The sequence below is a fragment of the Miniopterus natalensis genome, chromosome 8 (assembly GCF_054644295.1).
Source record: "Miniopterus natalensis isolate mMinNat1 chromosome 8, mMinNat1.hap1, whole genome shotgun sequence".
NCBI lineage: Eukaryota > Metazoa > Chordata > Mammalia > Chiroptera > Miniopteridae > Miniopterus > Miniopterus natalensis.
Genome location: NC_142088.1, coordinates 43732291 through 43757680, shown reverse-complemented (window position 1 = coordinate 43757680; position 25390 = coordinate 43732291). Strand labels below are relative to the sequence as shown.

The following is a 25390-nucleotide window of genomic DNA, read 5'->3' as shown; positions in this document are numbered from 1 at the left end:
CAGCTGTGTGACCTTCAAAAGATTATGCGATCGCCCAAGTCTGCTTCCCAATTTGTAAAACTGGAATAATCATATCAATCTTGGCAGAAATGAGGTAAGGATGAGACATAAAGTATGTAAAGTACTTAGTCCAGTCCTTGGCACTCAGCGGGTGCTCCAAGAATTGGTACCAAAAACATCCTATTGGCTTAAATCACCTTTACATGTCCTCAAATCTTCATGGTGTAGAGAAAAAAACCCTCCCAGAATTTTAATTCTCAACTTTTTCCCTCCCCAAAGATTACTGTTTCTTGAGAGATATAATAAAATTCTCCGCCAGGAGTCAAATAACTTTAATTACCAATAATTATTCTTTGGTCATATATAATTTTACGCACATACATCTTCTGCCTCTATACACATAAAAATGACAGTTATATATAATATATATAATCATTTTTACACACTCTTTGGCACTTCCAAAGGGAGAAAGAAAAGAGTGTAATGAAAATTAAACCTAAATAGAAAAGAATGGCAAATTCTTATAACAAGAAAACTTACTTTCCTAGAACACTATCATGCTACAAAGTAACTGATGAAAGGGCAGCTCGATACCATACGTTTAAAAAGCAAACAAACAAACAATGGATAAACAAGGGGACGGCATAGCCAAAAGGAGAAATGGTTAACTTTTTCTTTAAATCTGGTAATCAGATAAACATTCAAATCTGTAATAAATCAACATGCAGGAAAATTTATTATTTTACAAAATGAAAACCAAAATAAAGCACATTTATAAAGGCACTCTAAACCAGGAGCTAGGTCATTTTCAACTCCCCACCAAAGCAATCAAATAGAGATTAACATGCCTATCAGCCAAGATCAGGCTGTCAAAATGAAAGCTTTAAATTACACATGTCCTTACCAAAAAGTAATTAAAAGATTTTTTTTCTCCTAAATAATAAAGAGCATTGCACAGACTTTAATAAGACAATGTTTAATTTTGCTTATGTGCGAACAGGCATTTTTAAGCAGATTAAAACACAGAATTCAAGACCACCAGAAGAAACCTTCCAAAATTAAATAAGACCATTTGATTGTTTTTTTCCAAAAGCAAAAATGTTGGTTATCTTTTTTCCTCCAACAAAAATTCCTACAAACTGATAATCAAAACCTTTTGGTAAACAGGAGCCTCAATGCTGCCTCTCAAATCAGATTACATTTCAAGTGATCTGAAACCAAACTAAAAGAGCATTTTATGAGCCTGGTTCTCATTTTCAAAAATAACAGGGGAAACTGCCCTTTGAGATGCTCAGAGACACAGACACCAAAGTTAAGGGTTCAGGAATTCACGAGCCACTGAATCCTGCCCTGGCTGGTGTGGCTCCGTGGTTAGAGCATTGGCCCGTGCACCAAAGAGTCACAGGTTTGATTCCCACCTGGGTTGCAAATTCAATCCCTGGCCCCAGTAGGGAGGCAACCAATCAGTGGGTCTCTCACATCTGTGTTTCTTTCTCTTTCTCTCTTTCTCTCCCTCTCCCTCCCGCCCTCCTTCCCTCCCTCTCTCTCTCTCTCTCTCTTCCTCCCTTCCACAAAGTCACTGAATCATTCAACCTGCTATCCATTATTCTGAAAGAGAAGCAGACTGAGGTTGAGGGAGATCAGGGGGGAAAAAAGGGGACGCTTGACTGACCCTCAAGAAGAAAACAAAGCACCCAAGAGAAATCTTCTAGAGAAGTATTAACCTTTCGTCTCTGAAAGAATGGAGTGAGTGGCAAACACCTAATAAACTTAGGGAGGTCCCGATACTCTTCCCAGTGTATATGGAGAAGGTACATCTGGGATAATGGACCTATTCACACAGGAAAATGAGTTGCTTAAGCAGTACTGGTTCCAGGTTTACTTTTTAGAACTTCACTGTCAGTACATAACTGATCGAACTGTTTCACAATACTTTTCAGTCCAACAGAAAGGCACGACCATATTTCATAATCCAGGCACCGGTATTTCAGAATTGAAGAATTAAAGACATTTTACAACTGAGATGGGGCACAAGTTTTCCCAATTTACACTCCACATGGAAAAAGAGAAGCTGCTTCCCCGGGAAGTATATACTGACTTTAAAGAATGAACTGCTTTTTAAGCACATCATAAGTATAAATATTTTTTAAAGAATAGTTTATAGATTTTTTTAGAGAAAGGAAGGGAGAGGGAGAGAAAAACACCGAAGTGAGAGCACAACATTGATCAGCTGCCTCCCGCACACCTCCTACTGGGGACCGAGCCTACAACCCAGGCATGTGCCGACCCAGAATCGAACTGGCAACCTCCCGGTGCCCAGGACGCCGCCCAACCGAGCCACACCGGCGAGGGCAAGTAGAAATATTTTTAACAACAAAGTACATTAATCAGGATTACATTTTGAATAGGTTCCTTACCTAAGGGTAATGTTACATAAATACTAACTCCAAGTACCTACCACAACACCCAAGTCCCCTTCCCAGGCAAGCGCTTTCCACAGCACGTACGGCCTTATCGACCCTTACGGAGGAGAGCACCTGGGCTTAGGGGGCAATTCATAGGCTGGCAGCTGTCCTACGCAGGGGACCCTGGTAAAAACTGGATTCTCAGTCTTTGGGATTAAATTGTGAAATAAAGCAATCAACAGCTGTTGCTATGGCTAAAAGGGAAAGAGGAAGAGGGAAGCTGGAGGGGTCACAGGCTCTGAATCAGCCAAAATTCTGACTCAGCAGAAACTACAGGCTAGAAAGAGATGAACAGGTAGCCACGAACAAAGGCAGACGCACCCAGCTGACTGGCGAGTCACACCCAGGTCGGAGGCCCAGAGGTGAGGTGCCCCTGAGGTCTCGTGCGCACCCAGGGTTCAGGAGGGCACAGCTGACTGCAATTCCCAAAGACCTGGGCACTCAGTTATTTCCTGGGCTGCTGCCAAAGCTGGGACTGAGGATGAGATTCCTGTCCCCCTGGTCCTGCATCTGTCTTTATAAGGATCGCCCTATTACCTGGGGGTCATTTTAGTGAGCCCCTGGTCCTTGTAAACAAAAGGCCATATTAATGAAATCGGTTACATTCTATACTGCAGACTTTTCACCAATTCAGAAAATCTTTCCATAAATTTGTTCACAGTATTAAATTTCATGGCATTTCATATTTTTTGGTCTATAAAATGATGCAACTTACTTAAACTCCGATGGTAATTTTCTCTTTTCCAATCTGCCACAGCCCCACCCCATTCACCATTTTCTCCTCACAGTCTTAGATATTTTAGGTCTGGGTCAAGTAGTGAGTAAGACAAGATGCCGTCTTATACCTAATTCCCTCCTACCTTTAAGGCAGAAATGGGAACAACTAAGAAGCAATTAATTAGCAAAGCAATTGGAGGGAATTTTCACAGTATCTATCACAAGTACAAATGCAATACCATTTGTCCCTGCGATCCTCCTTCTGGGTACCATCCCACAGAAATATGAAAACCGCGAGGCAACCAGTAAGTTCATCAATAAATTATTAGTTAAAGCACATCCACAGAACAGAAATGGACCTAGGATGGAAATAAACTGTCATATTTTTTAATGAGGTGGATCTATGAGAAATGACCTAAAATGATAGCTGTGAATATCTGTAATGTGTGTATTTTACTACAAATATATTCAGAAAATACACTGAAGTAAAACATACATATATTACTTTGTAGAAGCGAAGTTTCTACATTGTAAAATAATATGCCTAGCTGCCACAATACATGTAAAATAATTATATTTTGGGGGGAAAATCTATGTGTATATGTATGCACAGAAAAACAGCGGGAAGGATGCACACCAAAATGACCATAGAGGGGAATCTCTGGGAAATGAAAATTCAGGGTTGTAATTTATACCTACTTGATACAAAAGTAGTTATTATATCTCTGTAGTTTAAAAACTTTTGTTAATAAAGACTAGTCATGCCAATAGCAATTCTGTTCAAAATGCTATGAAACACTTGACATTTAAAAGACAAAAAAATTCAACATTCAGATCATCAAATTAAATTCATAGAGATTCATTTCTCCCACATTCCTGTGAAATCAACAACTAGTTCTACGAAAAGAGATCACATATTTAACCAACCTAGAAAATTCTCACACTGCCAGCTCTACGGTTGATATGAAAGGTCAGTGTGAAATCTAGAGGTCATATAAGAAACAACAAGAAAGTTTCTTACTCTTAACTTCCCTCTATCCCAGAGCTTCCGCTCCACAAAGTACCAAGTATCAGAATAAGGTGACTCCTGGCACCCAGAGGACAAAAGACAAAGGATAACTGGCACCTCTAAGAAGGACTAAATGGTAACACAAGCATTAAGATTAGTTTATAAATGTATTCTGGGATTGGGTAAACAGTTAAGTACAAGAAAAACACACATATATACTCTGCCCAATAGAGTATGCTTGGCACTCACCATGTCCCAAATTCTCAAGCAACATCATTTTTGCCAAGCAAGTATTAATCTAAGACTTTTACTTTTATTTTCTTTTTCTTACCATAACCAAATTAAATGTGAAAGTTCTGGGCATGCTAAAAAGTATCAATTTCCAAAAATATCAATTTACTTTTTCTTAAAAAAAAAAAAAAAAAGTCCTATCCCATTTAAAATTATACTCTAACACCAAAATTCAAACAGTATCTAGCCCTAGGTGACGAGGTTACTAGTGATTTTTCCCCTTTTTATGCCTCTGTATTATATAAATTTTCTATAATGATCATTTAAATTGCTTGCATAATATTTGGGAAGTTTAAAATAAATCAGTTTGGAGTTGTTGTTGTTTTCATAACTCAGAGGTCCAGGTAACATTCTTGTCTCATTCTTCCCTTCGTGAGAAAGAGATGTTGGCCAACCACAGAAAGGGCACTCCGCAATTCTAATCCCTTTTGAAATAAATGGCAAGTCACTTAGCTTTTAAATCTGTAAATTTATAAAGATAACATTCAATCCTCTTCCCACATCTAAAAGCATATAATTTATGATGATAAGGGTTTTTACCAGAAACTTTGCACTTTAATAAATGGTATACTTGCACATCTCCTGTCCTTTTACTATTTCTGCCACTGGTATATGATAAACTAAAGAAAAATGGGCATATTCTGTCAATAACTATTAGGCTGGCAATTTAAGAAAAAACCCACAAAACTGACAATGTAACTGGCAGTAAAATGTTGCTCGGCTGACTTCAAAGTAAAGAAACATTCATAGTTGTCTAAGCACCAACCTACCCTTAAACTGAGCGGGGATGCACAGACATGTTATTTTTAGGTCTGTGATAAGTCTACTGCACTGACTTCTAGGTGGCAGGAGAAATAATTACATATGCGTGCAAACACCCTATATCTTTTATGTGGTGTTGAGGTTTAAGAAGGTCAGTCTGGAATAAAACACCACAAGGCTAAAATGGATCGGCATTACACACACTCACACACACACTCACACACACCTTTGCCCTTCAAGTGCCACATTAGAATCAACACCTTTAGATTTTTTAGCAAGTTCTACATTTCTTTTTCTTTTTCTTTTCTTTTTTTATTGACTTCAGAGAGAGGAAAGGAGAGGGAGATAGAGAGAAACATTAATGATGAGAAAGTCATTGATCGGCTGCTTCCTGCACGCCCCCGACTGGGGATCAAGCCCGCAACCCGGGCATGTGCCCTGACCAGGAATCGAACCCCGAGCTCCTGGATCTTAGGTCGATGCTCAACTGCTGAGCCATGCCCGGCCGGTCAAGTTCTACATTTCTAAAGTCACTTTTCAGGAAGAAAATCACTCTGATGGATAGTTCACGCAGAAAATTAGTTCATGAAACCTATAATCAACCAGACTACAATACCCAGGGTAAAGGTCATTGGATATTTAGCTCCCCCAACACAAGTTAAAAACTGAAGTTAAATGAATGACAAACGATGTATATTCATCCTCCTTGAGCTAAATAAAGCTGCTGTGGCAGAGTTTGCAAAGATGGCAAAGAGACAGACTTTGCCCATCCCTATACATGTGTCCCTTTGCCATGTGATTCTACCACTCCTCCCAACGAGTGGAGAAATCAGTTTCCCCTGACTCTGAGCTGGCCTTGTGATGTGCTCTAAACAAGTGAATGAGGCAGAGTGGTGTGCTGTGTGATTATCAAGCCTAGGCCTCAAGAGTCCTTGCGGTTTTATTCCAGCCATCCTGGAACACCACTATAGGCTAGGACGAAAGTACAGGCGAGCCTCCTTGACAATGAGTAGAAAGAGAGGGTCAGCCAAGAGTCAGCACCAACCACCACTCACACGAGTGAGACCATATTTAAATAGGTCACCCCCGCCCAGCTGGCCATGGACTGGCCCTAAGTGAGACCAACAGAACTGCCCAGCCCAGCCAAGCCCAAATTGCCAACCCACAGAATCATAAGCAAATAAAATGGTCATTATTCTAAGTCACTAAACTTGGGGGTAGTTTGTTACACAGCTATATGTAGCTGATACAGAGACCATCAGAATCCACTCTCAGAGAATAGAGGCTTTCAGTGTATTAGAGGCACCCCTGAAGGCAAAGCTTCAAATGAGGTACCTACCTCAACAAAATGCTGCCACTAAAACTTTCTGGGGGGAAATTACCTTGTTCCTACTTGCCTTGACCCCTTGCTGAACTCCTGAACATTTTAAACTTGGATGTGCCCCTGAGTTCTTCCTCTCTTCCTCACTCGTGCTCAGGTCTGAGGTCTTCTGTAGCCGTGGACTAGTCTCTGCCTTTCAGTGATCCCGTCTTGTCTCTGGTTCACAGTTCAGATTTGAGAATCCTACCCTCCACTCTACCCCTCTTCCTCTCATTCGACCACCAGCTTTTGCTTCTGCCATCTCTACCTCTAGACAAGCAGCTCCTTGTCATCTCAAACAGCAGTCTTGGATAATCTCATTACTTCCACAAAGTAGTGATGCAGAATCTATTAAAAATAAGTGTAAACACCACTAACTTTAAACAACTCACAGCACTGTTCAGGCTACAATCATTGTGCAATGCTAAGTAATTATTCCAGTAAAGCCACAACTGCTCAAAACATTTCTGGAAATATCTGAAGAGGAAATTAATGTCACATTAAAGAATCAGTCTCATTTCTTCACAGGAGGGCTGACAGAAATGGGTAATTTTTTTTTTTTAAGTTAAAATAAAATGTAGCTATAAAGTATAAGTGGACTCTCTCCCACCATGGCCCCTTGAAGGAAACAATCAATACTTCTTCATATATAATAAATTCTGATATGGTCAATTTTAAAATCAGTCATCCCTCATAAAGATCACGTTTCATATTTTTATCCTTCTCTTACTTCCAAGTGGCTCCAAGAGATAAAGAAGTATTTAATTTTTAAACAACAACATACAACTGAAAACATTTCACTCTTAATATGGGAAACTAAATGGGCCTGACTATAACTTTTACCTATTCCAGGGACTGCACATCGGCTTTAAAGCAAATACATAAGCTGCTAAGCTGCCCATACAGCCTATTTCCAATGGGCATTAAAGAGCAGGACACGAAATTATAGCCCTTAAAAAGTCTTGCTGCTTCTATGGAAACAGAAAGATGGCTATGGCTAAACTAGGAGGCTCATTATCTCTTAGCCCGAGAGACTGTCACTTTTTAAACAACTGATGAATATTTATTTTAGTAAAGATAAACAATCTAGCTCTGACCCTGCCTTATGCCAAAAACACTAAGTTTGTCCTAATGATCACAACTTGAAACTGCACAGAAACACTTCTCCCCGCCTGATTTCAGCCACCCAAATGCCCAGGAAGGGTGCCATATTAAAAATGTTTCCACAACACCCTTGTTGAAGGTCAGCCGCTGGATTTAGGGCTCCAGAAACTTGAAAGGGCATGTACGAGGAAAAATAAGAAAGGATTACATAGTAAACCATTCTCTTTCACGGCCCCAGTCACCGGAGGGCTGCTAAATGTGAGAAAGTAGAGACTATTCCTGAATTGCCCAAAATTAAATCCAGCTAATCTCCCTACACAGATTTTTTTTTTTTTCATCCCTCAGTTATTAATTCCCTTTCCTAATAAAGCAAGTATCCTGCCCAAACAGTGGTTGCTGAGTTTGAATTTCTGACTTAATACTGGATGTTTTACTTACTTTGTGATATATAACTTAGGCAAAACCATTAGTCCTTTAATTACTCAAACTCCAAAATGTTTTAAACTCAAGGGAAAAGAAGGAACCATGATTCAAACACTTTGGTTTAAAGTGACTAAAACTGATACAGGTATTATTTTTTCTAAATAGAGTTAATTCCAGGCTTTTTTTGAAATTTCATTTAAAAAACAAAACCAAAAGAACCCTAGTCAGTTGCTTCTTCACATAACAGAAGATAAACTGAAGTGATTCTGTCCCCCACATCCAACCCCAAGACCTAGTGTTTTCTTAAGAAAATGTAACATTTTGATACTTCTGACAATCCCAGATTTCCTCTGGGAGGATCCTCTCGTGTTTACAGTAATCACAATACCCCAGAATGAGTTAAGTGGGTAAGATAAAAACTCCCGCTTCACAACTACCTTCCTACGTCAGCAGCGGTATCCGTTTCACCACACACAAAACAGAATGACTGTTCTGAAAATATGAATCAATTAGCTTCCACACAGAGCACAGAGTAGGAATGAAAAATTATTTTTTAATCGGGTTAGCACTGCCTGTCTCCTCTCTGTACTTCTAGGTCCGTGGCACTGCCTTAGCATGTCACCGGGAGGTGGCCTCTGGCCACTCACAGCCACCACAATGATATTTAGTCTTGTTTTTTTAACATTTCTGAGAAAGGACCATCCAGCGCAGTCTGATGAAACTTTTTGTGGTGATAGAAAAAGTCTGCATCTGCACTACCCAAGAAAGTACCTTACAGAATAAAGAGAATTACAGACCTAAAATTAAAAAGAAACAAAATACAGTTCCTCCGCTGCACTGTCCACATCTGGCTATTGAGCACCTGAAATGTGGCTTGTGCAACTAGGGAACTGTGTTTTATTTAATTACTTTAAAGAATTTACTTTCTTAAAGCAGTTTTAGGTTGAGAGCAAAACTGAGAGGAAGGCAGAGATTTCCCAGGCATCTGCTCCCCCACACATGGAGAGCCTCCCCCGTGATCACCATCCCAACAGAGAGAGAGACATTTGGCACAACTGGTGAACCTACAGCGACAGACCATTATCGCCCGATGCCCACAGTTTACACTAGGGTTCACGCTCGGCGGTGTACATTCTAGGGGTCTGAATAAATGTATAATGACACCTACCCATCACTTTAATACCATACAGAGTAGTTTCACTACCCTAAACATACTCTGTGCTCTGCCTATTTAGAGGGCTCCCCTCCCCAAATTTATTAAAGTTTAAGTAACTTAAATTTAAATAGCCACATGTGGCTGTTGGCTAGTGGCCACCACACTGGACAGCTTGGAGCTAGACGCTCTGATAAGAATGCTGCCGCTCTCACTGTTACAAAGTTACCAGCCTGGCAGAAGGGCCCGGCTCCAGCAACGGTCGGCCGTGAGGTCCATCTACTTCACATCTACCTCAATGCTGCTCCTCAGCACACACACACCCCCCTCCTCCTCACTGACAGGTTGCAACCAAAGATTAAAAATACAGTATTGTAACAGACCAGGCAAAAGATGATGGTTGAAATGAAGCTATTTTATGTTCATAAATCACCTGGGTTATGTGTTAAATAAACATGCCCTGGTGAAGAAACAAATATATATAAAGATCATTTTAACATCTCTAAATGAATAAATAAGACTTTTACTATGATATCTACATGGTAAATATAGTCCCAGATAGATAGATATCTTACTTTATTAAAATGGTAGTTATAAAATTCACTGAATCAATACTTTTTCTAACTTCTTCCTTTCCACCAATGAGGAATCAAAGTGATGTAAGTAGAAGAAAATAGCGAAGTAGGTAGGAATCTTGGGACTGAGATTCTAAGGACTTCTGGACCATGGACAAATTACTTCAAATTAGGCTGCTAGGGTCATCAGTTGTAAAACAAGGAAGCAGGAATGGATTTTCTCTTCGGTCTCTACCAAAATTAAATTCAGTATCCCTCTACGTTCTTATGCCAGTCCTTACTGAGGAGCTGACTTATAAAAGCCAGCACGGACCTACCATTCCTTCCTCTGAGCACTCTCTTCCCTTGCTTTCTTGAGTCACCCCAATTAAGCAAAGGGGCTGGTGACATTGCCAATCAGGAAGGAAGGAAGGAAGGAAGGAAGGAAGGAAGGAAGGAAGGAAGGGAGGGAGGGAGGGAGGGAGGGAGGGAGGGAGGGAGGGGAGGGGGAAGGAGAAAGGGAGGACTGTCAAACCAGATAATTCAAATTAAAATGTAAGCAACACAAGATAAGCCAATAGGCACCAATCCAGAAAATACAATCCTTTTTCAATCCCCTAACAAAACAGGGCAGGAACAAAAGCAACTAGAATACCTGTTACAAACCCTAGCACAAACTGATGCTACCAGTTCAAAACAAGACCACAAACTCTTCTAAAACCTCAACCATCAATAGAGTGATTGTGAGAAGTCTCAGAATCGTCACAGGTCACTGGCTTCAAAAGACTCCCCAAATGAAGATCTATCACTCATATGACAGAAAGCCATCAATCCTACTTACCATACCAGTTCTTCTGGTAACTAGCTCTACTAGTGCCTAAAGGTTGGGAAACCTAAACCGTATAAATGTCACCAAAATGTTCATTTTCACCTAAGGTAAGAACTGAATGAGCACCCCCAGTACTAGACCTCTGAGAGTTATAATAAATGCCACTTTCTTGGAAGAAGTTTGAAACTAAAACTATCTTAAAATGATTTTTTCTCATATATCAAAATATACAATCAGCTTAAAAGGTCAATTCATTTCATTCCTCATTATCCAAGAAGTTTCTTAAAGCTAAACCAGACTTTATTCTCAAATAACTGTTTGGCAAGTGAGGAGAAACTTGAAATACATCAGCATTTACTCACAACAGACTCCAAAGTGTTTATCTAAATCAATTCTGGAGCTAAAGCACTGCCAATCCATTCTCTAAAGGACTGCTATTTCTCCTTGGCTTCCCAGTTAAGCCAAATCTAAAAATGCCTTTTTAATGAATACATTGAATTCTTCTTTAGTAGCAAAACTTGACCAATAGATAACAGATTTGGGAAAAGAAACACTTGAAACACTTGAGTCACTTCAACCATCTTTTCGTTGTTTTGGTATAATTTAAACAAAGCTGTCCTGGGGCAAGGGAGGCATGGGGAATGTAAAACCTCACATGATTACATGGAGAATCCTATTTAAATCGAATAATAAGTTCCCCAAAAATAAACCATAAAGGAATTATAATACCTGTTAGATTGGTTTTCACTTTAAAAGACCCAGTTCTATGGTTTTAGCATGTACCACATCAATCCTATCACCCGTGGTCCCTTGTCATTTACAAAAACTACAACTCCTGCCATCATAACCACCTCTGAAAACCACCTGTTCTGACAGTCTGCTCCTGTGTTTCACCTGTGTCCCTGATCTTCTCCAGCACGCCTGATCTCTACACACAAGAGGCCCCACAGACTTCTTCAAGGTTGGGTTATATATAAATACATAAACAAGAGAGCATGGTTATACTCAAGAAAGGGCAGCTCGAGAGGAGAGGAGAGCAGTGTTGGGGTTTCCCCATCCTGCTCTGCAATACCTAAGTAAAAGCACACCACAACTGTGGCAGGGAGCTCGGGTCCTTTAATGCAGCGAGGCCACCTCACAGTCAGAGGACCTCAGGAAAGCCAGGCCTCTGCCTGCCCACCTGCACAGACAGGAGGTGGAAGCACTCAAAGTGCTTACTCTTGATCTGGAGGATTAATGAACTAATTTCTACAGAGCTCTTCAAGCTGACTGGCCCAAACGCAACTAAATAAGCATCAATGATCATTAGCCATAGGCAAGATCAAATCTTCAGGAACCAGAGAGGCAAATTTTCAAAATTCGGGCAATGTTCCTCTTCCACAAGAAGGGAGGGAGTATTTGTCCCCAGAACACACTTTTCCACATGCATATTATATCTCAATAAAGGTGAGACAAAAGGAAAGGCAGAGCTCTGTGTTAAATAAAGGAAAACGGAAGGGCAGGAGAGTAGAATGGTTTTCCAAGCAGGGGAAAACTTACCTAGCAGAGGCTAGGAAAGCGTGAAGCATTTCAGCAACTGCAAAAGGTTCTCATCGGCTGGGAGTCTGTGCTGAGAATGGAAATGACAAGGTACAACGGGAAAGGGAGGCAAGAGACAGTTCTCAAAAGGCCTTACACACTGCTGAGAGTGAATCTTGATGATGATGGGGAAAACACTCAAGGTTTAAGCCTGGGGGTAACTGATAAAATTTTGGCATAGAAGCATCACTTTGGAGCCATGCATACTAGAGCTGGAAGCATGAATGGAGACAAGAACATGGTTAGGAAGCTATTACAATGGTCCAAAGAAGAACCTGATAAGGGCCTGAACTAAACGGACATGGCCAAGAGGAAGAGCTAGGGACAGATCAAAGGAGACATCGCGTATGCAGCATATTTAGGACTGATAACCAGTTAGATGTGGGAGACGGAGGAAGACGGGGCAAGTGGCTGATGAGCAGGTTTCTGTGGTGCACCCGAGGGTCTTAAGGAAGATGGAGAATGTTGAAGGAGTAGAATTAAGATTGAAGCGAAAGTGGAGAGGTAGTGAGTTTATTTTTGAGTATGAAGTTCTGGGGAACATCTAAACAAAGGCTTATAAAAGGAATCCCACACACCAATGCAAAGATCAGGGAGACCCTCGCATTGCAGGTGGTGGCTGAAGCTCCGACAGGTAGAGGCGGACCCTGGAGCAGGGTCAGGCAGGAAAGCGGGAGAATGGACAGGTGGTGTCAAGTCCTGCAGAGAGAGGAAGGGGGAGGGGGGCTGCCTGCGCCCACTGGCTCTGGCCTCGGGAGGGTCGTGGTGACTGGGGAGACTGCGACTTTGGTTTCTTGGCAGAGGGCAGAAGCCAGGCAGCAGAGGGCTGAGAAGTGAACGGGAGGTTCTGTCCAAGGCTTAGCTGTGAAAGGAAAGGAGATAAGGTAGTAGCTAGAGGAGGAAGGAGCAGTAAGAATGTCTTGTTTTGTTCTGTTTTGTTGTTCAAGATAAGAGGGAGAGACCTGAGAATATTTGTAAGCTGAGGGAAAAGCAGAGGGCAGGAAGGAGATCGGGGAGCAATAGTGATGACTTTATCTGAAAACAAATGCCCCGTCCCTTTCACTCACTGGGACGGTGACTTTCTGGTAGTCAGCAGCACTTCCTGCCAGCAGGGCAGCCTCCTCGGGCAGACTCAGAGGAGAGGAGGGGGAAAGTGCCATCTTAGCAGGTTGCGCCCGGAGCCCTCTCCTAATGGGCCCTTCCTCCCAGCACCCTTCCCGCAGGATGCTCTCACCCCTTGTCAGAGGGCCATTTGGCACCTGCACCCCTGAGCCAGGAGCTCCACAGGCCTCTCCAGCTTCCTCCCGCAAGGGGCAGAGGGGCAGAGGGGCAGGGGGGCAGGGGGGCAGGGAGCAGGGGGGCAGGGGGGCAGGGGGCAGAGGGGCAGGGGGCAGGGGGCAAAGGGGCAGAGGGGCAGAGGGGCAGGGGGGCAGGGGGGCAAGGGGGCAGAGGGGCAGGGGGGCGGGGGCAGAGGGGCAGGGGGGCAGGGGGGCAGAGGGGCAGAGGGGCAGAGGGGCAGGGGGGCAGGGGGCAGGGGGGCAGGGGGGCAAGGGGACAGAGGGGCAGGGGGCAGAGGGGCAGAGGGGCAGGGGGCAGGGGGGCAGAGGGGCAGGGGGGCAGGGGGGCAGGGGGCAGAGGGGCAGGGGGGCAGGGGGCAGGGGGGCAGGGGGGCAGGGGGGCAAGGGGACAGAGGGGCAGGGGGCAGAGGGGCAGAGGGGCAGGGGGCAGAGGGGCAGGGGGGCAGAGGGGCAGGGGGGCAGGGGGGCAGGGGGGCAGGGGGGCAGGGGGCAGAGGGGCAGGGGGGCAGAGGGGCGGGGGAAGCCAGTCCCACCTGGGCTCTGACCCCCGGGAAAGCCACCTTCTCCTGTGGCCACCCACAGGAAGGAGACTACCGGGTAGCCTCTTTCTCCTGCTTCCTCCCTGGTAGGAACTGAGCAGAGGAAACTCTTCGGGCCACTTCAAAACCTTGCCAGAGACAGATTGTTCTCTCCTGATAACCTGAATGTGATTAGCAAACGTGGTTTATAGTAGTTATGGCTGCGATTAATTGAGAGCGTGCACTGTGCCAGGCACTCTTCTAAGTGCTTTACATTCTCTCAATCTTCACAGCCCTATTTTTATCGTCTCAGTGTTACAAATGAGGATCTGAATGCAGACACATCTAAGTAATTTGCTCAAGGTCGCAAGGCCAATGACTGCCATTGCCAAGATATGAAACAGACCAGGCCATCTGACTCCAGAGCCATACCATCAAAAATGTCCTCTACAAAAGACTGTAAGAGTCAGGGAAAATTTCATGTTACCAGTCACAAATCAAATGCATAAATAAAGTATCGTAGCAATTCTGCCCTGAGTTTCTTTTTACCTAGAGATTTTTTGCAAGTGGTAGTTTGAAGAACACATTAAAAAAAGCATTTCTGATCTCTCTCTCTCCCCTTCCCTTCCTCTCTCTGAGGTCAATGGGGATGTATTTGAAAGATAAATCCTATGTATATTCGTACATTTTACCACAATTACTTAAAAAATACAAAAAATATTTCTAGATACATTTTTCTCTTTAACAAAAAACGGTGAAATAATATGAAAATTAAAAGCCCTGTCTTAGGCTAAGCATCTCAGGCCAATTTTAGTTAAAAACAAAAAACATAATGCCACCCTGGCTTGGTGGCTCAGTTGGAGCATCATCCATATACCAAAGGTTGCAGGTTCGATTCCCAGTCAGGGCACACACCTTGGTTACAGGTCCTATCCCCGGTCGGGGCACCTACAGGAGGCAACTGATGGGTATTTCTCTCTCTCTCCTTTCCTCTCTCTAAAATCAATAGAAAACATATCCTCGGGTAGGGATTAAAAAAAAAAAGTAAAACTAACAAACTAGCAGCAGCAACAAAGCAAGCCCAGTTTAAAGGTCTGAGAGACCAGAATACACACTCAGTGCTCTGGTCCTCTGAGGTCCTTCAGAAACAACTGTGACCCAGCGTGGCTCCTACTGTCCTTGAGATCCCTCGAGAACATCTATAAAACCAGATCTAATCCCTAAACCACAGAACACAGAAACTATGAGGGCACAGAGCAAAGCAGGAGTGCTCTGGGCTATTGTAGGCCTCATTTTGGGAAGAAAAGTTGTTGCTCCTTGAAGACCTGGCCATGTGCTTATTACCTGGGCCTGGGGGAAATGCACCTGAATGGTTATACAAAGCCTCAGAAGAGAGAACTGAACAAAGTACTCTGAGGACCCCTTCTTAAACTATGGCTAGGAGTCTAGGAACCAAATTCTTTTTGTTTACTAGGACTGCAAATTCAGCCAGGTGTTACTTCTAGATCATTCTAAATGACCACCAGAGACAAAAGCAAAACAACACTGAGAAATCAAATGCAAAACTACAAAGGCTCATCCTGCCAAAAAAAACTAAGAAAATCAAACATACTGTGAGGTGCAACTCTACTTATGGTTTCTCTGAGGAAAATCAGCAAAGAAAACAGCCTTTGCTGGAACTGTCTGATTCAAACACAGAAACTGGTATCGCAATGACACCACTCTTTGACAAAGGTTCCTTGAGGTTGCTCAATTCCATTAGGGATGCCCAAGTCAACACTTATATATGACTCACCTTTTGTTCTCTGTTTAGTGAATCAAGGGGACAGTAGTAATATCACCAACAAATTAACTTTTCAGTTGGCATATCTTTGGGTGCCCCTTATACTTCTATAAAAGGCATCTGAGGGTGAAATGTAGGGGCGAGGCAAGGAACAACGGTTAATTGAGCCTGAAAAGTATAACTAGGCTAGAAAGCCTCCGAAGAGCAGTTACTCCTATAGAAGACATAAATATCTGAAATCTACAAAGACAAGAATACCAATGGCTAAAAGAAAATTTAATAATTTCACAACACCGTTATCCCCTAAGTATAAAGCTCCCTCCCACAGATTTTATATCATGTCTAGGTTATGTAAAACTTTCTGAACCAGACTACTCCTAAGAGCATTACAAATTCTCCATTGATCTTTTACAACACAAGAACAATACAACAAAGAGAGAACTTTATTTTTAGACTTGCAAAATCCTGTGTTTATTTTTCTAAAACAGACGTCAAACAAGTGAACCTGTTTTGTTTGGATTTGAGCAAACCTATTCTCTCCTGATCTGGAGGCCCCAGCCTCTGCCCAGAAGGAAATGAAGAAAAAGTGCTCAGTGCCACGCTGGAAAGTTAGAACACCTTGGCCTTCTGCTCAGGCACATCTGAGCCTCCTGCTGGTCACAGTACACACTGCTGGAGCCCTATCAGATGTCACCTGCTGTATGGCAGGGAGAGGCAAAGGCTGTCCACCCACATTCACGTACAAACTGGTTTGGTGTTTGAACTACTAACTTCTGCGTGTAATGTTTAAGCAAAAGTGCTTAACCACAGGTCACTCTTAATTACTGAACTAGCATTACACACTAAATGGAAATGGGTAATTCCCTATAAACATTTAGCCCTTGCAAAAATCCTATTCCAACAATTTGATTTTTCAGTAACTTGTCCTCCACACAGACATCTCTTGTAGTTGGAAAAATATAAGGTAAATTTATTTATTTATTTTAAAACTTTTTTTTAAAGTTTATTTATTGATTTTGAGGTGGGGGGGGGATATGGAGATTTGTTTTTCCACTTATTTATGCATTCATTGGTTGCTTCTTGTATGTGCCCTAACCGGGGATTAAACCCAAAACCTTGACATATTAAGACAATGCTCTAGGCAACTGAGCTAGAAATACAGAAAAGCTCTTCCCACAATGTGAACGTGAACAAACTGGGATAGAAATAATGAGCAGGTGTTTCTGTTCTCAAATTCCTCAGGTATATTTCTTTTCATTATTATTAAATTGACCAACCATAATTAACAATGCTGTTACTGCAAACCAAAAGAAGCCCTGCAACTAACACCATCACTTAAACTAAAATAAGATTTTATTCCTTAGCTCACAAAAATGGTTAACTAAAAGTCTTATGTTTTCAAAAGACAGAACTTGTATTTTAACCCTAATAATTACAAAATAAGTATATAAATTGATTTTAAGTAAATTCTGGTCCCAACCCTATGGAAAGCTGTGGGGTATATAGCACCATTCAACTTTCATGGACCATCCCTACAAACTGCAAACAGAGGGTTAAATAAGACCACCCTGGAGTTCACAGGTGGTTAGGGAAGGCAGCAACAGAAATAAGTAAGCACTTTACAAACTCTTACTCAGACTTCAAAATCTAGCTCAAATTCCATGTCTCCTGTGGAATATTCTGCTTCCTTCTTTCTCCTAGCAGTCACTCCCTCCTTTGTGCTCTCCCAGTACTCACTCTGCACATCCTATAGAATCATTTACATAAATATCTGAAATCCGTGAGGACAGGGGCGATTTTTATTAATTTCTATATTGCAAGCACCTAGCACAATCCTCGGGATATAGTAGGCCCTCAGATTTTGTAGAGCAACTAAAAATTGTGGGGTTACATGCTATGAGGTATGTAAAAAGAGGGGCAGGAGAAGCAGAAGGCTTCTCAAGGACATGCACTGTGGCCGCCTTGGAAGCTGAATGATGGGCACTTAGAGAAGAGCCATGCAAAGGTAGCAAGGAATGGAAGACCAAGTGTGGCCTAGGGCAGCTGGCAATCCAGGTACAATTAATGTAGCAGAATATGGGAGGGGGCAAACAGGTTGAGGGCAGGCAGTAAAACTGGAAAGATGAAGGGGCTTATATCCCAGGTTCAAGGGATTTTCACTGACTACTGGAGGTTTTTAGATACTGTACGTTATTTAATCCAGGCAGTGACCAAGACTCACCCCTTGAGTCTTTGGCCAAAAGTTATGAAACGTCTGGGATTTCAAAGAATTTTATGTAGAGATACCATTTTAGGTTATTTGAAGCTTTAATGCCCTAGGTTAATGTTATGCCCATCATTTTCTCATATATATATACATACGTGTGTGTGTATATATAATTTCAGTCTGTACTATGTTTTATTCACACTGCAGCAAGTGATAAAGGCCAGCTGGGGAATTTTTTTTAATGAAAAGCAAAAAAGTATTTAAGATAAATATTGTGAATTCCTTTCTCATCACTGTACTTAACTATCAAGATGTGGGAGAGCAGCATCCCACCCCAGGGCCAGCAAGGTTAGAAGCTGAGGGAGCACTTTACCTGGAGGCTTCCCTAACTGGGTTTAACAAGCCTCTCAAACAGGATGATCTAACAGAGAAGGTTCTAAGGGAAGGGTCAACACAAATCTCCTGGCCCTTCACGTGCTTGGCCCAAGGAAAAGTAACTCCGGCTTCTTGCCGGCAGACTTTGCCAGGTTTTTAAAAATGTAAGATAAGGTGATATTTGTGAGCCGACTAGAAGGCACCGAAGGCAGGGAGCAGATCACCGGCAGCCTCGGGTTTCACCCTTGCAGCTCGGCCCGGCACAGGGCAGGAGAAAGCATCGGCCCGGTGCAGGGCAGGAGGCCAGGGCGCCTGCTTCCGCGGGCGGCCGAGTGGACGGCAGGCGGCGCGCCCGGGCACCGAGGGAGGCGGGTACCGGCGGCGCGGAGAGCCGGGCTGCGCGGCGGGCTGGAGCAGCGGCTGTCAGGGAGGGAGGCCAGCATCCTCTCGGCTCCACCAAGAACCTGGGCCTCCGCCACTCCTCCGGGGCCCGCTTACCCTCGGCGAGAGCTGCCGACTAGGGGCAGAGGCGCCGCGCTTGGGAAGCAGAGGGGCTGCTGCGCCCGCAGGGTCCCCCGGGGCGCCAGGCGGAGGGCTCTGGAAGCCCAGGGCGGCGCCCCCGCAACCCCACCCCTCCAGCGGCTGCCTACCCGCGTGGCCACCGGCCACGGGCTGCGGCCCCGGCGCGCGGGTGGAGGGAGATGCGGCGGCTTCGCCCGGCCCCCGGCTCCTGCGCCCCGGTGATCTGGGAGATAAAAGTTTGCAGCATGCGGCTTGTCTGCAGTGCGAGTCACATCCGCCGCGCCGCCTCCTGCAGCACCAGCGCTCACAGACGAACAAATAAATTAAAAAAAAAAAAAAAACTGTTGAAGCCGGTAGGCCCCGAAGCCGGCCGCTCTGCCTCCCGGGCGCGCGTGCGGGCGAGCCCAGCATCCCGCGCCCCCTCCCGCCCCCGGCCGCGCCTCCCACCCGGTTCCGCTGCGCCCGCGGCACTGACCGATAACCTCCTGCAGCTCGTACGCGTCCCTGCAGATGGGCCAGCCGACGGCCTGCGCCGCGGGGGCCGGGGCCGGGGCCGGGACCGGCGCCGGGGCCGGCACCGCGGGCGCCGCCGGGGCCGGCGCTGCTGTCGCGGCCGCCGTCACCGCCGCCGCTGTCACCGGGGCCGCCTGCTGGGGCTGCTGGACGTGCACGGGCGAGCCGCTCGGCTCCGCCATGATGCTGCCGGAGGAGAGCAGGAGGACGCGCCGGTCGACGGACGACCTTCCACTTGAAACTTCCCTTTCCTCGCCGCCGACACCTCTCGGCCGGCGCACGCCCTCCCCGCCCGCCGCCGCCGCCGGAGCCGGAGCCAGCAACGAGGGGAGGGAGCGAGGGAGGCCGAGCCGCGCGGAGGGAGGAGGCAGCTCCGGCGGAGGCGGGGAGGGGAGGAGGCGGCGGCCGCCGCGCTCGCCGCGCGCCCCGAACCTCGTGCGCGCGGTCCTCGGCCTCCGCTAGGGGAACCGCCGCCCGCCGCCCGCCGCCCCCCGCCCCCGCCCGCTCGGCTCGCGGCCGGGGAAGTTTCCACCCTCGGGGAGCAAGGCCGGCTTGTGTTTGCTTTCGGGGCCCGAGTCGCTGGCTCCCCAGACTCCGTGCTTTCCGTGCGCCTTCGCCCCAGACAATCAGGCTCTCCAGAAGATGCCCCCTGGGGACCCCGGGGGCGGGGTCGGTGAGCCGCCGCCAGGCTCTCGGATTCAGCCGCCTCCCCAGCTGAACAGGACCTGAAGTTCATTTACAAGTTAGCGAGGGAGACACCTACACGCCGGCCGTTTGCAGGACGCCGGTTAAAAAATAACCCAAGCTGTAACTTTCCAACGCTTTACCTGCCAATATCACTTTCCCACCTTGCCTAATCTAATCGCTGCCCTTCCATTTTTTCTTAGCGAAACATGATTCCTTAGGGCCCTGGCTGTTTCACAGACTTTTTTCGTTCGTTCCAAGCCGCGTGGATCCCAGGGAAGTGAGGTAAAAGGGCCTGTGAAGTTAGGGTAAGAAATGTAAGAGAGATTTGGACCCTATTACCGTACCATTAATTACGTGCCACGTTAACCCGTTAGGACAACAGGGAGCAGGCGTTTCTTTTGTAAAAGACGTCAAAGAATGTGCTGCGGCATAAACAAGCTGCACTGAAAACTTAATTAATTGCTGCGTTTTCAACTCTCCCCAAATTACCTCATCCTTAAAATTGCTGTGGTATAACCATAGGTCTTCCTAATTATAGGTGTAGTATTTAACACTGAATGGTCTCTGTGTTCCCTTGGTTGAGATGACCAAAATTACACCATTCTTGTCAAGCTGAAACGATGCAGTGAGCCAGTGCCCATATTGGTCATTTGGCCAAAATTATCTTATGTAGTTTTCATGGTGACGACTACTGAATAAATAAGAATAATGAACATAATTTTTTTTAATTATGATACTTTGTCTCCTGCATTTATGCACAAAAATCACCTTACATTTTTATAAAGATAATTCAGAGGAAACCAGAAATTCGTTAGGAGAAACCTTATATGTCTAATCAAAACATTGATGTAAACTGAAAATGAGTGTGCTTAATCTTGTAGCAGTATGGAACATTTGGCATAAAACAACTATGGTACTCTGGCCTCTGAGCGGAAATTTATGCTGAATTAAGAAAGTGTACTTTTTTTATGCATGGGTGTTCAAAACTGTATTGATTTTAATGTCTGTCAAGAAATAGACTTCATGAACCAATAAATTCTAGGCCTCTAATGTTTTAAGTGGAGAGAAATAGGAAAAAGGAGAGCTTTCTACACCTATTCACCTTTTCAAGTGCTACTCCCCACCCAGAAGAATTTCTAAGAACTATTTTAAAGGGGAAAAGAAATGATTAAATGAATATGACTTCCATTTTGCCATCTGAATTTAAATTTTCACTTTCAAACCATGAAGTGGGACTGTGAAGGCCAGGAATGTTCTAAAAGCTTAAGAGGAAAACATGATGCTATCAAGATCAACAGCACAGCCCTGACCAGTGTGGCTCAGTTGATTGAGCACCGGGCCCAAAAGGTCCCGGTTTGCACTCCTGGTCAGGGCATATGCCCCAGTTTTGGCTAGATCCCCAGTAGGGGGCATGCAGGAGGCAGCCAGTCAATGACTCTCATAGATGTTTCTCTCTCTCTCTCTCTCTCTCTTTCTCTCTCTCTCTCCCCCCCTTCCTCTCTCTGAAAAATCAATAAAAATTTTATTTGTACATATTTTTATATATAGCACAGATTCGAATCAAACACAGCATGTAGTTTCCCACAAAGAACAACTGTCCCATAGTCACATACCAGATATCTATACCCAGCCAATCACTTTCCAAATGGCTACCAGGATGATGACTTGCAAGAACTGATGACTCAGTGCAGACCCATCACTACTACCAGTAAATTAGTTTATGGAAGAATGGCTACTCTCAGTGGCCTTTGGCATCATTTTATATATGAAGAACAGAACATGAATTATATTTTTAAGTTATATAAAGGGTTAGTTTTGAATTTTAATATTTCCATAAACAATTGAGTGAAGTAGTACTTAAAATGTGGAAATACATGTATTTAAATAGTACTCAACTGATATGCAGTAAATTTAGGGAAAATCCATTACTAAATTTAAACTGAAAGATGGCAAGGGAGGAAACCTTTAAAATATAAACAAGATTTATTTCAATACATAAAGAATACATTCAGTCAGACTTTAAAAGATAGAAAAAATATAAGAGTCTAAATTTTGTTATGTTTATAATGCCTCATTACATGCCAGGTTTCCTCAACTTAAGCACCCTTGATATGTAGTGCCAGATAATTCTCTGTGTTGTAGAGGCCTGTTCCCCTGGCTTTTACTCACTAGATGCCAGGAGCACCCCAAACTCCATTCTCAGTCATCACTATCAAAAATGTGTCCAGACATTGCCAAATGTACTCCAAGGCAAACCACAGCTTCAGGTAAACTGAGCATACAAAATCATCATTTTATAAACAGATCGTTGCAGTTGTTATTTGCTTTACAAGGAGCTCAAATAGTGTTCATGTATTTATTCATAAATCCTAAAGGAGATCAGATTATGCCATCCTCAAATATACCTGCCACTTTGGCATAAGGATTATTTTGATCCAAAGGCAATTCAGAAACGTCAGACACAGGAAGAGCTCTCTGCCTTCCCGCTATTGCCTAAAAATGAGGTGTAAATTTCACTTTTATAAAGGAAATTTCCATTTCTAAAGGTGCCCCCCTCTCCTATAGCAGGAAGAGGAGAATGGTTTATATCACCAGGGATGGCACTGAGGTGAGTCTGCATTAACACCCCTTATCTACCATCACTTTCCCCCTGTATGTTTCCTAGTCATCTTCCCACACTTTACCCTGCCCAGGAGCTCAAAGCCCTTTTTCCTTTGTCTAGTCACTTCTCACAATTTATCACCTTTTCTTAAAATGGTATTTAGCCCCTCAATTCTAACCACCCTTTGAGTGAGTACTCCCTTGTGTATGGGCATTGCATAGCCAAATAAAACTTTTTTTTCTTGTTAATGTCTTCTGTTGGTTAACTTGAAGGCCTCCAGTTATTAAGTTTGAGAGGTTAGAGGAAAAGTGTTTTCGTTCTCTAAAACACTTTGAACATCTAGGAGAAGCTGTGTAGTGTAGCTTTCTTTCTTGAAGAAAGACAGTGTCATATTCAAATTATGCCTCCAACATTCTTTTATCTCTGACTTCGTACTTAAACTCTCTGAGTCTCAAATTCCTCATTCGTAAAATCAGCATCATAATAACTTGCGTGAGTTGTTACAACATAATTTATGTGTAAGCAGCTTAGTGTAATGGCTGACATATAGTAAATGTTCAATAAAAAGAAAGCCCTCATCAGTGACATCATCATCATTGTTCTTATCTGCCACGATTTATAATAAAATATGTAGGAGAAAGGTAAATACTAATGGCAATCCTGAACTGTACAGAATATAAGCTGCCTGAGGGCAAGAGTTTTTGTTCCTTTGGTTCACTGCTATATCCCAGTGCCGAGAATAACATCTGGCACAGAATGGACTCAGTAAATATTTGTTCAATGAATATATAACACTTTTTGAGTGTATAAAAACATGCTTTTAAGCATCAGAATGAATCAGCAATATCAAGGGTGGATTAGATGGGAGGAGAGTGGAGGTGTGGAGGTGGGGAGACCTATTCGGAAGCCAGTGCAGCAGTCAAGTTAGAGAAATGTGTATGTAAATCAAGCCATGATATTGAGGACAATAGTGAGGGGTAGATTTAAGAATTATTTAAGGAGCAGAGAAATGGAACTTGATGACAGACGAGATTCCTTTAAAAGTCAAATTGCCCCGATGCATTAAAAAGATGTACACAAGTACAATTCATGAAATGTTTTAGAAATTCATCTCTTGAAGGAATAGGAGGCCCTCTCGATTGGCAGACGCTCTTCTCCCGCGGCTAACCTGGGATTTACTGCGAAGTCACTGCCTTTACATGGCGGGAAAGACCAGATGTTCTTGGGTGTGAAGAAAATCTATCGGATGTTTTCTGTCTCCAGCTCTCTCCTACTGACTGTTTTAGTTACTATGTTTGGGGAAAAGTTGTTAAAGAGCTGAATTTGATTTAAATGATTGCTTCCAAAGGCAAGGATGCAATTTTTTTTTTAGTTAGGGTGATTGCTGTGCATAGTAGAAAAAGTACGGGTTTAAGTCAGTAATAGCTGGATTTAAATATTTACTCTGTACTTACTAGCTGGCAGCTTAAACTCTCTGAGACTCTATTATCTTAAAATAGGGACAGTCATCCCAGGACCACTGGGTTGCTATAAGGATGAAGTGAGTTGGTATGTGCAGTACCCCTGACCCACAGCACACACTGTAGTAGTGCAGCAGTGACTCGAGAATTTATGACTGGGAGGGGCTCAGGGGTGGTGGTCTTAGGGGAAGGTGTATTATAGGTTGAATTGTGTCCCCCAAAGAGATATATTGAAGTCCTAAACCCAGAAACTTGTAAATGTGACCTTATTTGCAAATAGGGTCTTGGAAAATGTAACTGAGTTAAGATTAGGTCATCCTGGAAAAGGTTGGGCTCTATTCCAATTACTGGTATCTTTATAAGAAGAGGAAATTTGGATCCAGAGACACAGACGCACAGGGAGAATGCCATGTGACTACGAGGGAGGCAGAGATTGGAGTGATATGTCTGCAAGTCAAGGACTGCCAAAGTTTGCTGGCAGCAACCAGAAGCTAGGAGAGAGGCACGGAACAGATTCTTCCTCAGAGCCTCCAGTAGGCACCAACGCTGCCAATGCCTTGATCTTGGACTTCTAGCCTCCAGACTGTGAGAGAATAAATTTCTGTTGCTGTAACCCACCTCATTCGTGGAACCTTGTTGCAGCAGCCCTAGGCAACTAATACAGCGGGAATACATGATTTGTTCTTTAGCTAAAGGCATTTAAGTTGGACCACCTTGAGCAATGAGCACTAATATAAATCAGCCAGTTTTGGAACCATCATACTACCAAAGCCCTGAACTTTACACTACAATTTGTTGTTGTTGTTGTTGTTTTAATATATCTTTATTGATTTCAGAGAGAGGAAGGGAAGGGGAGAGAGAGACAGAGAAAGAGAGAGAGAGAGAGAGAGAGAGAGAGAGAGAGAGAGAGAGAGAGAGAGAGAGAGAGAGAGAAACACTGATGTTGATCGGCTGCCTCCTGCAGATCCCGACTGAGGATCGAGCCCACAACCCCGGGCATGTGCCCTGACTGGGAATCGAACCGCAATCACCTGGATGCTAGATGGTTTGCTCAACCACTGAACCACACCCAGCTGGGCACAACTTGTTTTTAATGTTATTTTAAAATTTAGAAAAACCACAGCAGAGTAAATATGTGAATGAATTATCGGCAGAGATGGCAAGTGTCCATCTGAAAAATG

At 43.8% G+C, this 25390-nt stretch overlaps 1 protein-coding gene across 1 annotated transcript in view; it reads right to left on the bottom strand.

Annotated features, from left to right (window-relative positions):
* The window catches only part of STK39 (serine/threonine kinase 39), a 245975-nt gene extending 226300 nt beyond the window's left edge, over positions 1–19675 (bottom strand). The window contains exon 1 of the mRNA XM_087819800.1: positions 19423–19675. Coding sequence (XP_087675926.1) covers positions 19423–19642 — 220 coding nt within the window. The 5' untranslated portion in view covers positions 19643–19675. The remainder of the gene's footprint in view (positions 1–19422) is intronic.
* Between the last annotated feature and the right edge of the window lie 5715 nt (positions 19676–25390).